This window comes from Onychomys torridus, chromosome 2 (assembly GCF_903995425.1).
Source record: "Onychomys torridus chromosome 2, mOncTor1.1, whole genome shotgun sequence".
In the NCBI taxonomy this organism is placed as follows: Eukaryota; Metazoa; Chordata; class Mammalia; order Rodentia; family Cricetidae; genus Onychomys; species Onychomys torridus.
Genome location: NC_050444.1, coordinates 146,271,666 through 146,286,053, shown reverse-complemented (window position 1 = coordinate 146,286,053; position 14,388 = coordinate 146,271,666). Strand labels below are relative to the sequence as shown.

Here is a 14,388-nt window from a genome sequence, read left to right as displayed (position 1 = left end):
ACACACACATACACTACACACACACCACACACTCACACCACACCAGACACACATCACACAAACACACACACACACACACACACCATATATGCACACACCACACACACCACACCACACCATACCACATAAGTACACACATATCATAACACACACACACATACCCCACATACACATACATACCACATTACACATACACATACCACACCACATACATCACACACACTACACACACACACACACATCAATCTTCTGGGTATCAAATTATCAAGTCTTGAACTTAGATCTGCACCATCCGGCCAAAGTCAAGGAAGGTGTAGGAATTCTCCTGGGTGGTTTTTGTCAATTTGACCCACGCTAGAGATACCTAAAAACCTCACTTGAGGAAATGCCTCCATCGGATTGACGGTAGACAAGATTACAGTGCATAGTTTTGATTTATGATTGATGTGGGTGGGTCCAGGTCATGGGGTGGGGGTAGTGCCCACCCTGGGCAGGTGGTCCTGAGCTCTGTAAGAAGCAAGCTGAGTCGATGGTGGTGCATGCTTTTAATCCCAGCACTTGGGAGGCAGAAGCAGATGGATCTCTGTGAGTTCGAGGTCAGCCTGGGCCTGGTCTACAGCGTGAGATCCAAGACAGGCACCAAAACTACACAGCGAGAGCCTGTCTCAAATTTAAAAAAAAGAAAAGAAAGGAAGAGGAGAGAGAGAGAGAGAGAGAGAGAGAGAGAGAGAGAGAGAGAGAGAGAGAGAAGGCTGAGAGCCATTAAGCTGCGCTCCTTAATGGCTTGTATCAATGCCAGCCTCCAGGTTCAGGTCCCTTTGTGATGGATTGTGATTCCAGAGCTGTAGGTGAAATGAACTCTCTCCTCCCAAGTTGCTTTTGGTCTTGGCGTTTTATCACAACAGTAGAAACTTTAACTGAGAAAGGATTCAGTAAGATTTGGGGATGTTAGTCAACCAACTGAGCTCCTATGGACAAGCTCGAGGGGCGTGGTCGGGGCGTGGCCTCTCGGGTGGGCGTGGCTCCGGGCTCTCCTCTTCGAGCTGCAGACTGGTCTGAGCGCTCGGGGCCGAGGACCATGGAGCCCATGCCGCTGCAGGACTTCGCTAGCTTCCTGGACCCCGCCTCCCTTCCGCGCGTGCTGCGGGTCTGCTCCGGAGTCTACTTCGAGGGTAAGCGGGCCCTGGGGGAAGCAGCCAGGCATGGTGGATCATGCCTGTAATCCCAACAATGAGGAGCCCAGGCAGGAGGACTGGCACAAGCTGGAGGCTAGTCAGTCTAGTACTGAGTGAGACCCTGAGGATGTTGGGGTTTGAAATCGGACCCTGCCTCTTGCCCGAGCTTTATGAGTTCGCACCAAACCCACCTCCCCGCTCCTCGGCTTTCGTCCCGTGGGTGATGAGAAGTCGGTGAGGTAGCACCGGGCGGCGGGGAGGCAAGGACAACCTGAACAACCTAGGGAGTCCTGTCTCAAGTAACAAGAACAGTTAAAACCGTAAGTGGATAAATAAGTAAACGGAGATCACTGGTCCTCTGTGTGAGGCGGGCTTTAGGGCGCTTGCTACAGTTATTGTTGCCTTTTTTTTTTTTCCTTACATGAGAGGGGATCTTGTTTTGTAGCCCAGGCTGGCCTCAGACTTGCAGTGATCCTTTTGACTCTGCCTGAAATTGCCTTGACTGGCTTGCTGTTGCTCCTTTTTCTGTCTCTCTCCTCCCTCTCCCCCACTTTTCTCAGCTCTCCCTTTCTGGGGCCCTGAGCTCCAACCACTGAGATACACCCCAGTTCATTTTGTTGTTGTTGTTTTTTTTTTTTTTTGCTTTTCGAGACAGAGTTTCTCTGTGTAGCTTTGGTGCCTGTCCTGGCTCTGTAGACCAGGCTGGCCTCGAACTCACAGAGATCCACCTGGCGCTGCCTCCCCAGTGCTGGGATTAAAGGCGTGCGTTATTTAAGGACCAGATCAGCCTTCCGACTGGGCTCTATGCTCCTTGCCTTCTGTCTCCCTGGCCCTCTTGCTAGATGGTCAGATCATGTCTTGCTTTCTTCAGCTTGAGTGGTCCTTCCTCCAGGAAACCTTCCCGCTCTTTGCCTTGCACACCTGCCCCTTGCCTACAGCTTTTCTGGTTCGTAGCAGAGAAGAGATGGGCATATCAGGGACACAGTCACCAGTTATGGCTCAAAACAGCAAGTGGCCGAGGACTGACTGGCTGGGGGTGGGGGTTGGGGAAGAAGGGGATGTAGTGGATGAGAGACCCGCTTGGCTGCTCTGTGGAGGGAGGAACCACAGCCCCCTCGGAAAAGAGGGAGGCAGAGAGGAGAGTGGAGGGAGATCCTGGGATGCAGGCTCCTTCCTCAGAGAACAGCCTGTCTGTCGTGGGTGCCTGCTTCTTCCTGCTCTCCAGAGTGAGGGAACCTAGCTCTGCCACAGCAGCTGCCAGCAACGTGTTCTGATGGCCAAGTGGACTCTAGACTAAGGAGGGTCTCCACTTTCCAGTGGGTGTCTCCAGTCCCCTGGAATCTGATGGGTCCCTGAAGCAGCCATCTGTCTGTCTGTCTCCAGCCCAGAACATCCTCCCAGCATCTTTTGCTCACCTCTGTCACAATACTTGAGTTTCCTCATTTGGTCTGACCTGGGGTGGTGGGAAGTGGTCGAAGTTGGGGTGTGGGTGTGCAGATAAGGTCACATGGAAGGTAGGTGACCAGGGGGCAGGGTTGGGCAGAGTGTGGTGAAGTAGCTGGCCATATGGTTAGGAATTCCAGTTTTGAAGGTAAATACCCTGGACTTGACACCCCTAGTTCAGCCTCCTGCTACCCTCTCCCCTTCCCACCTCCACATTCCTGCCATGCTGGTGATGGAACCCAGGGCTTCGTAAAACCTTGAGCTAGCATCCTTAATCCTTTTTTTGGTTTAAGACAAGCTCTTCCTGTGTAACGCAGACTTCTTCCTCCTGCCTGTTTCCTGAAGGTGTGGTTACAGATGTGTTTTGCCACAGCTGGCCTTATGAACATTTGTTTACATTTATTTATTGTGTCAGGGGAGTATGCATGTGCCACAGTGTGCATGTGGAGGTCAGAGATCTCATTTGGGAATCAATTTTCTTCCACTGTGTGGGACTTGGGGATGAAAGAATCTTTACCTGCCAATATCTTGCTGACCCCTTTTTGGTATTTTTGAGGCAGGGTTTCATGTAGCCCAGGCTGGCCTACAACTCCCTATTTAGCCAAGGATGATCCTGAGTTCCTGATCTTCCTTTTTTAACTGGTCATTTGGAGGCACTGACAGCACTTCTCGGGGTTGTCTTTTATAGGAAAGAGAAACTGCTGTCACTAGTTATTTAGAAAGGGAAATTGTGGGCCCCTGTTCCCCATAGGGCAGTCATGCATCTTCAGGGCAGTGGAGCATCAGCAGCAGTTAGCAATGCAGGGCCAGGTATATATAACTCTGTGGCTAACCGGGGCCTAGGTATATATAATCTCCTCTGCCGGAAGGTCCACACCCTGTGTGCACTTCTCGGAGGGCTTAGAGTGAGGTTTACACCAGTTTCCCATGGCCGTGTGTGCAGGCCTACTAGGGCTGTGCTGGGGGAGGGGCTCTTAGGTGGCCTCAAGACACTGCTGCCTGCAGATCCCCATCCTCTGCCAGCTGGATGGGGACCCTGCGCACACAGCGTTGTGAGATCCTTACTGTGTGTCTTCTGATGGTCTCCATGGCTTTAGTACTTTGCATCAGGTAAGTGGGCTGTCAAACTTGGAGGTGGGGCTCAGACCCTCAACCTCCTCTATTTCCTTTAAGAGGAGGTCACTGGGCTGGTGAGCTGGCTGGTAGACAGGGTGGTCGCTGCCAACCCTGACAACCTGAATTCAATCTGTGGGTCTCACACGGAGAGAACTGGCTCCCAAGAGTCAGTTTATCTTGAGTGCTGTGGAAAGTACTCAAGATAAACAGGGTTAAAAAAGAACAGCAGGGTTGGGGATTTAGCTCAGTGGTAGATAGAGCGCTTGACTGGCAAGCTCAAACCCTTTCCTCAGCTTAAAAACAACAACAACAACAACAAACAGCTAAAAGCAACTCATCCGGGCTGGGAATGTGGGTCAATTGGTAGAGTGCTCACCTATCATGTGTGAAACCCTGGATTTGATTCCCAGTACTGCAGAGAACTTGGCATGGAGGCACACCTCCTGTCTGTCATTCTAGCACTCCGGAGGATCACAAGTTCAAGGTCATCCTCGATATAGAGTTCCAGGCCAAACTGAACTATAAGAGAGCCTGTTTTAATGATAGATAGATAGATAGATAGATAGATAGATAGATAGAGCAAACAAGTGTGCAAATCCCTCATCTGAGGTAGAAAGCAGTGTGTGAGAAGAATTAGGTACCCACCTGGCCCTCTGTATCTACATGGAGACTACGTATTCGGAGCCTGATTTTGTAACTGTAAAGGGGAGTTGGGGTTCAATGGGCTATTTATTACTCCGTGGGTAGAACACCCACCCCCTCAGAGGCTGCAGTGATGTGGAAAATGGACCAACCCTGACTGTACAGTCACTCTAGGAATCACTAATTGGGAGAAAGGCAAGAATGGGCCTGACCAGGGCTGCCTCCCATGGGCTGGGGATGGCCGGCCGAGCCAGCTGCCTTTTTTTTTTTTTTTTTTTTTTGGTTTTTTGAGACAGGGTTTCTCTGTTGCTTTGGAGCCTATCCTGGACTAGCTCTGTAGACCAGACTGGCCTCGAACTCACAGAGATCCACCTGCTTCTACCTCCCAAGTGCTGAGATTACAGGTGTGTGCTGCCACCACCACCCGGTGCCAGCTGCCTTTTAGCAGAAAAAAAGGAGGAAAGCTGAGGCTGTGGCTTGGAAGGCAGCTATGCTCACCACTATACCACCAACGCAGTGCTTTTTAAAATTTATTTAACTTTATTTAATGTGCATTGGTGTGAAGATGTCAGGTCCCAGGGAACTGGAGTTACAGACAGTTGTCAGCTGCCATGTGGGAGCTGGGAATTGAACCTGGGTCCTCTGGAAGAGTAGCCAGTGCTCTTAACCGCTGAGCTATCTCTCCAGCCCCGAGGCTGCGGCTTGGGACAGAGTACTTAGATGTACGCTTGGAACCCCAGATTCTGTCCTCAGCATTTTGAAAGAGAGAGAAAGATACTCAAGGCAGCAGAGTTTGTAAGGAACAGGGCACAGGCCACCCAGGGCTCCGCCTTTGCCAAAAATAGAAACTGAGTCTGTGTCTCCACAGGTTCCATCTATGAGCTTTTTGGGAATGAGTGTTGCCTCTCCACAGGGGACCTGATCAAGGTCACCCATGTTCACCTCCACAAGGTGGTCTGTGAAAACCCAGAGACAGGTCAGACCTTGGAGCTCAACCCCAACTTCTCAGGTAAGGTGTGCACCTCTGCCTCCCCGCCTGCCCTGGCATCCCATCGGCGGCATATCTTCAGCCTCTCATGGGTGGGGTTGCCACTCCCCACATTACTCCGTCCCTCTGGTTTTAGGCTGCCCTGAGCCTGGCATGTCCCTGACCTCTTCTAATCACATCTGCCTCCAGGTCTTCAGGTTTTGGTCTCTGTTTGCTCGACATTCATCCATCAAACATCTCCTGACGCCCATGTGTGCCAGTCCCTATGGGGAGCTGGGTGTGTGGATTCAGGATGAACTAGTCCCTTCTGGAGTGGCAGTGAGAGACGGCCAGGGTCCATGAAGCAGGCACCAGCTCAGGATGGGGTGGCCTGTCCTCCAGGGTCTTCAGATCCAGGAGCAAGAGGTGGTCCCCAGATAAGGGAGTGTGGCATGTGCCCATTCCGTGCCTAAGAAATCCCAAGGGAAAGAGGTGTGGTGGCACATGCCTGGATTCTAGCACAGGGAGGTAGAGGCTAGAGATCTGGACTTCAAGGCCAGCTTTAGCTACATATCTAGTCGGTCTAGGATGCATGAGACACCGTCTCAAAAAGGGTCAGGATCTGAAGATGAGGCTCAGTTGGTAGGATGCTTCGCTGTGTACACAAAGTCCTGGGTCCTATCCCAGCACCGCATAAACCAGCTGTGGTGTAGTGGCACATGCCTGTAATCCCCAAATTTAGGTGGTAGGAGCATGAAGATGCTGCCAAGCCTGATGATTCCAGTTCAATTCCTAGAACCTACGTGGTAGAAGCAGAGGGTGACGCCTACAAGTGGTCCTCATCTGACCTCCACACATGTGCTGTGGCATGCACACGCATACATACATCTGACCTCCCTCCGCACATGTGCTGTGGCATACATAGATCTGACCTCCACACATATGCTGTGGCATGCACACACATACATAGATCTGACCTCCACACATGTGCTGTGGCGTGCACATGCATACATAGATCTGACCTCCACACATGTGCTGTATGCATAGATCTGACCTCCACACATGTGCTGTGGCGTACACACGCATACATAGATCTGACCTCCACACATGTGCTGTGGCATGCACTCGCATACATAGATCTGACCTCCACACATGTGCTGTGGCATGCATAGATCTGACCTCCACACATGTGCTGTGGCGTGCACACGCATACATACATCTGACCTCCACACATGTACTGTAGCATACATAGATCTGACCTCCACACAATGCTGTAGCATGTACATGCATACATAGATCTGACCTCCATACAATGCTGTAGTATGCACATACATACATACATACATTTCATTTTTTTGAGACGAAGTCTTACTATATAGCCTTGGTTGGCCTGGAACTCACCATGTAGAGCAGGCTGGCCTCAAACTCATAGTGATCCGCCTCCCTCTGTCTCCTGAGTGCTGGGACTAAAGGTGTGTACCACCATGCCTGGCTTAAATGTGATTATTTATTTATTTATTTATTTATTTTTATTACATTCATGATATTAATTACATTTGTGGTGTTCATTGATTACATTCACAGTATTCATTCAATAACTATATGATATTCATTAAGTATATTAATTTTATTGATTTATTACATTCATGATATTATGTCCTGATACTACTGTCCATTTATGGGACTTTTCCATCACACAAAAACAGAGATTCTGTACTTAGGAAACCACTGCTCTGTATTTCTTTCTTCTCCATCTTGAGATAACATCTAATCTTTCTGCCAAATGATTTTAATTCAGTTCCTAAGACCCACATGATAAAAAGAAAGAACTAAACCAGCACATCTGTCCTCTATGACAGTATATGCATGCACATGTACACACACGTGCACACAAATGTGATTTTTTTTAACTTAATTTAATATTAATCTGGATTCTTAAAAAATGTCCATATGGTCTAGTGTGGCGGCACATGCCTTAAATGCCAGCACTCAGGAGGCAGAGGCAGCCAGATCTCTGAGTTCAAGGCCAGCCTGGTCTACAGAGTGAGTTTCAGGACAGCCAGGGCTACACAGAGAAACCCTGTCTCAAAAAAAAAGAAAGAGTGAGCCCTCAAAACACAGGAGAAACACATCATTTGAATATCTGAATAGCCCCGGGCTCCTCAGCACTGTCACAAGAGAAAGTGTGTCAGTCCAACCTAGAGGATCAACCTCTGCTCACCTCCCGCCACCCGCTGTAAGCATGTACACAAGTGAGCATATGTACATGTATGTGCATTCAGGATGCACCTGCTCTGTGCCAGCCTCTCCTCCCCTCTCTATTTACACATGTTACTTCTTCAAATCTAACACCAAGTCCAGGCCTCATAATAGAGGAGGAAGCTGAGGCCAGTGCATCATGTTTTCCACCCAGGCTGCTCCCAGCACAAACAACACACCTCCTGTTCTGTAGTAATGAACCCTTTAGGGGTTACTTTTTCTGCTTGCTTGGCTGGCTTGCTTGTTTTTGAAACAGGGTCTCACAGATTTCAGGCTGCCCTTGAAGTCCAAAGAAATCTGGCTGCCTCTGCCTCCTCAGTGCTGGCATTTAAGGCATGCACCACCACACTAGGCCATATGGACATTTTTTAAGTATCCAGATTAGGGCTGGAGAGATGGCTCAGAGGTTAAAAGCACTGACTGCTCTTCCAAAGGTCCTGAGTTCAATCCCAGCAACCACATGGTGGCTCACAACCATCTGTAATGAGATCTGGCACCTTCTTCTATACACATAATAAATAAATAAATCTTTTTAAAAAAAGAAAAGAATCCAGATTAATACATTTCTTTTGCACTGAAGGTCTAGCTCAGGGCCTCTCTCATGCTAAGTGAGCACTCTATCACTGTACCATATCTAGTTCCAGTATTTCTGTAAGATTTCCTTAAGTCCAGGCTTTGTGATATTTCCTTGATTAGATGTGGGTTGTGAGTTTGGGACAGAAAATTACTGTTTCCGGAAGTTGGGCGATGGACCGGCCTGGTGGTGAAACGTCTAGGGACTGCAGATGTGGTGGGAGAGCAGTCGGGTGGTCCTGGCAGATCAGCTGAGGGGTGGGTGTCAGAGGGCACCTGGGCCAGGAGCTACTGGGGCTCTAATTTAGGAGAGACAATGGAGGCAGAATTTGGATGTGTGGGCTTGGAGCTGTAGGGGAGGTATCTGGAGGAAAAAGTGATGGGTTGGCCAAGTTGGAGACAGAGGTCAGAAAAGTGGGAAAGCATGGGAGTTTGGTTTTGTGTGTGTGTGTGTGTGTGTGTGTGTGTGTGTGTGTGTGTGTGTGTGTATGAGTGAATGTGTCCTTATTCTGTTCTCTGTGTCTCTGGCGACATCCCTTGTATCACCATTCCTGTTCTTCACTGTCTGTTCACACACTCTCACCCAGCCTCCATCCATAGACCTTTGGTCTAGATGTCCAGATGCAGGCCCTAGCAGAGACTCTGGCTGGTAGTCCGCAGAGCCTGCCCCAGCAAAGGCCTGCCCTTCCCCCCTTCTTCCTCCCTCTGCTGACTCCCACAGGTCTCTTCAGCACACTCACCAGCCTGCAGAGCTACAGAACCCTGGACAAGCTCATCTCTGCCATGCCTCAGAACGCCACACAGCAGCCCATTTACTTCAAGTCAACTCAAAGAATTGTCACAGAGGCCAGGGTGGTGCCTGTGAACCAGCCCCTCAGGCTTGAGGCTGTAGAGATGCATCATGGGACCCACTATGCACGCTGTGTCCAGGACTCAAAGAACCAGGAGATCATCCTCCATCTGCCCCTTTCCCAGAATGGACCCTTCTGGAGATGCAAGCCTGGTCCCCCACAAACTCTGCTCCAAATCCTGCAGGACCCAGCCATGACGGGCCTTATGCTCACCTGCCCCAGCCTACCCTGGCGCACCGTGATCCTGAAGCCCCAGTATATGCTCCAAGCCGTGATGCACAGTGAGTTACCTGGGCAGGAGTGGAGTTGGCTGGAAGCTGCACAGTTCAAAGATACCAACTCTGTGCATAGTCTGGGGGCTCCAGCTTGCTTACGCAGTGTCGGCCACATAGGAGGATACAGATGCCCAATGCGATGGGAAATGTGGTATAAAAAGAGAGAAAAATAGGATAAACACATCCGAAGTCCCACATGCTTTACAGAGTTGGCCAAGGTTGGGTTACACAAAGGCCAGGGCTACACAGATGCTGTCTCAAAACTGAAAAACAAAACAATTTATTAATTAAAAGAGGGGACAGCAAGGTAGCTCAGTGCATAAAAGCCTTTGCTGTGAAAATTGTCCTCTGACCTCCATGTTCACTTTGGCGTTTGTATACACACACACACACACACACACACACACACACACACTCCAATAATAAAATTATATATACATGTGTTTTTAAAGCAGGAGTGGGAGAGTGAGATGCCTCAGAAAGCATAGGTGCTGCCACCATCAAGCACAAGTTCCATCCCTGGGGCTCACATGCAGAAGGAGAGAATGGACTTCTGTACATTGTCCTTTGACCTCCACATTCATACCACAACATGAACACATGCCTACACAACTGGAAACACAGATAGACGCACACACAAATAAATGAATAAAAAACAAACAGTTTTTAAAATAGTAAAATCAATAAAGGGGGAGGGGACCAGGCAGTGGTGGCGCATGCCTTTAATCCCAGCACTCGGGAGGCAGAGCCAGGCAGATCTCTGTGAGTTCGAGGTCAGCCTGGTCTACAAAGTGAGTTCCAGGACAGCCTCCAAAGCTACAGAGAAACCCTGTCTCGAAAAACAACAACAACAACAAGAAGTTGAAGAGGTTGGCTAGAAAACCTAGTATAGTATGATTGTGGGAAAGAAAAGATGAAACAGGAGTTGGAGCTGGGGCGGGGGCCACCACGGGGTGTTATGCTGCACTCCTGAACTGCCCTTCTCCCCACAGTGCGCCGCACCATTGTCAAGATCCCATCCACCCTGGAGGTGGAGGTAGAAGACGTCACCGCCTCCTCCCAGCACATCCACTTCATCAAACCGCTGCTGCTGAGTGAGGTCCTGGCCCAGGGAGGCCCCTTCCCAATGTCCACTGAGATCCTGGAGGTTCCTGAGGGCCCACCCATCTTCCTCAGCCCCTGGGTGGGCTCCCTACGCAAAGGCCAGAGGCTCTGCATCTACGGGCCAGCCTCGCCACCCTGGCGGGTCGTGGCCTCAAGCAAGAGCCGAAGAGTTCCCAGATACTTTTTTCTCTCTGGGGCCTACCAGGGCAAGCTGAGGCGGAGGCCAAGGGAGTTCCCCACGGCCTATGACCTTCTGGGTGCTCTCCAGCCAGGTCGACCCCTCAGGGTGGTGGCCACAAAAGACTGTGATGGAAATGAAGAGGAGAACCCTGGGTTTTCTTTCCTGGCTGTGGGTGATCGGCTGGAGGTGCTGAGGCAAGGCCAGGTCTGTGGGACCCAGGGCCAGGGCATAGATGTCGTGATATGTCAGCGTCTGAGTGAGCAGGCCGGGGAGGAAGAGGAGGAGTTGGAGGAGGAAGAGGAGGAAGTGGAGAGCAAAGAACAGATTCTGCTACCCCTCTACCTCTCTGGTAGCTTTGTGGAGGAGGTGACTGATGGCCGGCGCTACAGCCTAACAGATCTCACTGCCCAGTTCCCCCTGCCCTGTGAGGTCAAGGTGGTGGCCAAGGATGCCCAGCACCCCACTGACCCTCTGGTCTCCTTCCCCGGCCTGCGGCTGGAGGAGAGGCTCGCAGAACCCTCTTTGGTGGTAGGCCTGGATTCCCAGCCAGAAATGTGCTTTGAAATCCCTCCCCGGTGGATGGACCTGACTGTAGCAGAGGTTGAAGGGCAGCCGGGTCAGGTGGCTAGGCCACTCTCTGTCGCCAGGGTAGAGGAACTGTCAGAAGCCTTCTACTACAGTCTCCGGAAGCTGCCAGCCTCTGAGAGCCAAGCACCCCCACCCAGGCCCCCAAAGAGCAAGAGTGTCAGTGTGCAGAAGCAGATCATACAGAGCTGCAAAGAAGACAGTGTGAAGGTATACACGGGACCCCACGGGCAGGGAGGGGCTCACCTGTGGGGCTCACCCTGGGCCCTTTCCTTGCTTTTTGCCTGCCCTGATTCTCTCCAATTGTATTGAACTTGCAGCTCATTAAATTCTGTTCTTTGTACCAACTGTTCCCACTCAGGCCTCATAATCCTGAAGTTGGTGCAATTATCAGTATTTTAGTATTGAGAAAATGAGGATTGAGACGCTGGCATGCCCCCAAAGTCAGAATTACTAAATGGAAGGCCTGGACTTGAGTGTGGACATTCTGACTCTAAGTTCCTGGTGCTTTTCCTGCCACCTGGCTGCCACTCCCAGTGGAGCATCATCTGTTCTTACAGTGGCTCTGAGGATGGCCTCCTGTCCAGTTTGTTTTCTGTGGCCGTGATAAAATGCCCCGAACCAAAAGCAACTTAGAGGAGGAAGGTTTATTTTAGTTCACAATTCCAGGTTCCAGCCTTTCACTGCAGGGAAGTCACAGACGGGCTTGAGACAGCTGGCCATACCATGTCCAGTCAAGAGCAGAAAGCATCTGAGGCATGCATACCGCCTGCTAGCCTTCTTGCTGACTTTCTTTCTTTCCTTTTATACAGTTCAGCATAGGGAATGGTTGTCCAACATTGGTTGGCAGTCAAGACAATCCCCCATAGGCATGCCCACAGACCAACCTAATCTAGATAATTCCTCATCTAGACTCTCTGCCCAGGTAATTCTAGGTTGTATCAAATTGGCAGTTAAAACTAGCCAGAATAGATCCTAAATCTTTCTCTGGTTGCCTGCTGGACAGTGTTGAAACCTTCAGTGGTTCCACATGGCATCCTTTATGACTTGATTCCAGTCTGGCATTCCTGGGCCACCTTCTACAACTTTGTATTCCAACTCCAGCCACAGAAGAAGGGCTCTGGGTTGGCACATGGGTCTAGTATGGGTCACAGAATTCAGGTGACCCATACTAGACCTATACTAGACCCATGGCCATCGTCGCCCTGTTCTCTGTCATCTTACTGCTGTGTGCATAGCTTAGAGACATGCCATTTTCAGCTCACTGTATTGTAGTCTCTCTGCCTAAAGAGAGTTAGGCAGGGTAAGGGAGTGAGAGCAGAAATCCCACATCTCCAAGGACACTGGTGGACACTGCTGAACGAGCTAAGGGGAACCAAAGATGGGAGAGTGAGGACACAGGCTCAAGCTACCCGAGCATCTTTCTTAGTGGTAAACCCAAGAGGACTTCCCCCACAAGCCCTTGTGTTAGCCACTTCCTATTTGTCTATAGTATGTTTACTTGGTGGCTGACCCTACCTATTCTCACAGTGCCCCTCCTCTGTGCACACGCACGCACACACACACACTAACACAGACACACTCACACAGACACACACACAAACACAGACACACTCACACACTAACACAGACACACTCACACAGACACACACACAAACACACTCACACACTAACACAGACACACTCACACAGACACACACACAAACACAGACACACTCACACACACTAACACACACACACACACTCACTCACTCACTCACACAGAGATACCAGCATTCTCTTTACAGCAGAGATAACAAAGGCAAGTCACCTGAACTCATACAGCTAGGAGGAAGGAAGGGCTGGGTTTGAACTCGGCCCTGACTGCACTGCCTATGTGCCCGAGGAAGTTAAAAAGGTGAGTCCCGAGGAGTTTAAGTCTCATGAGGGACTCCTGTCCCTGAGGAGCCTGACCCAGAAAAGCAGACAGCAAGTGGCACTGTCGGGAAACTCTGTCTCACACAGGCTTGACAGCTGATCCTTGTACCTTTTCTGATTTCTGGTCTTTTGGATTTTTTGTTTTGTTTTCCTGCTCAGTCTCAAGTTATAAGACAACAGGAATCCTACCCACAGCCTGAACCCAAGGCGAAGACGACCTTGGAAGACCTTCCCAAGGACAAATCAAATCTGTACAGCAAGATTCCTGTCCACAAGAAAGACCTTAAATCCCAGACTCAAACCCAGGATTCAGGTGAGTCCTTTGGCCCATCAAGTTCCTCTCCCACCTCTGCTAGTTCTGCCCGGGAGACCCTACTGTGGTGCTAGTTTGAGAGAGCCAAGCTTGTATGGAGTGGGTCAGGTAGAGAGGTCTTTCTCCCTAGACCCCACACCCTAGCAATGAAATGAGACCAGTCCCAGATACAATGTCCTCTTATGACAATCAGGACAGAAAAATGGCTGCAGTGGTCAAGGAAAATGGACTGTGGCTTCTAGGAAGTTAGCCCACCTTCCCTGTTCATGGGAGGAAACTGAAGAGGGGAGGAACTTGCCTAAAGACAAGATTCCGAATAATCTGGACTTTCTTTTCTTCTTCTTCAGTGGTGGGCATGACATCCAAACCCTCAAGCACACTCGGCAAATATTCTATCACTGAGTCATATCCCCTGCCTGACCCAGATATGGATGACCATGACTATGAAGAAATTTGAGCCCTTTCAGAAAATCATCTAGGTACTGGGGAGGCCACAGTTCCCAGCTGCTGCTGCACTCTTGAGACCTAGGGCAAAGTCTCCAGGGACTCAGACTCGGATGGGCATGGAACTGAAAATGGGACAGACACTATTCCTACCTAGTTGTAGAATAATCCTTCTCTATACTGTGAGTATGTGTTGCTCTCATTGGTTAATAAAACGCTGATTGGCCAGTAGCCAGGCAGGAGGTATGGGTGGGTGACCAAACTAAGGATGGGAAGGAGAAGGGCAGAGTCAGGAGTCACCAGGCAGGTGCCAAGGGAGCAGCAGATGAACACACCATGCTAATAAAGGTGTCTCTACATAGCAGAATGTAAATAAGGAATATGGGTTAACTTAAAATGTAAGCGCTAGTTGGTAATGAGCCTGAGCTATTGGCTGAGCATTTATAATTGGTATAAGCCTCTGTGTGTTTATTTGGGACTGAACAGTGGGGATAGGGCAGGAAATGTCCAATTACACTACCTCCTTTGGGTTCTAGAGGGTTC

The 14,388-nt window shown here is 50.0% G+C and overlaps 1 protein-coding gene across 1 annotated transcript; it reads left to right on the top strand.

Annotated features, from left to right (window-relative positions):
- The first annotated feature begins 1,078 nt into the window (after positions 1-1,078).
- Themis2 (thymocyte selection associated family member 2) lies at positions 1,079-14,055 on the top strand. Its single transcript, XM_036177342.1, has 6 exons — positions 1,079-1,172; positions 5,245-5,385; positions 8,897-9,307; positions 10,294-11,381; positions 13,248-13,401; positions 13,749-14,055. The coding sequence occupies exons 1-6, from the start codon at positions 1,079-1,081 to the stop codon at positions 13,856-13,858; spliced, it is 1,998 nt and encodes a 665-aa protein (XP_036033235.1). The 3' UTR covers positions 13,859-14,055.
- The last annotated feature ends 333 nt before the right edge of the window (positions 14,056-14,388 follow it).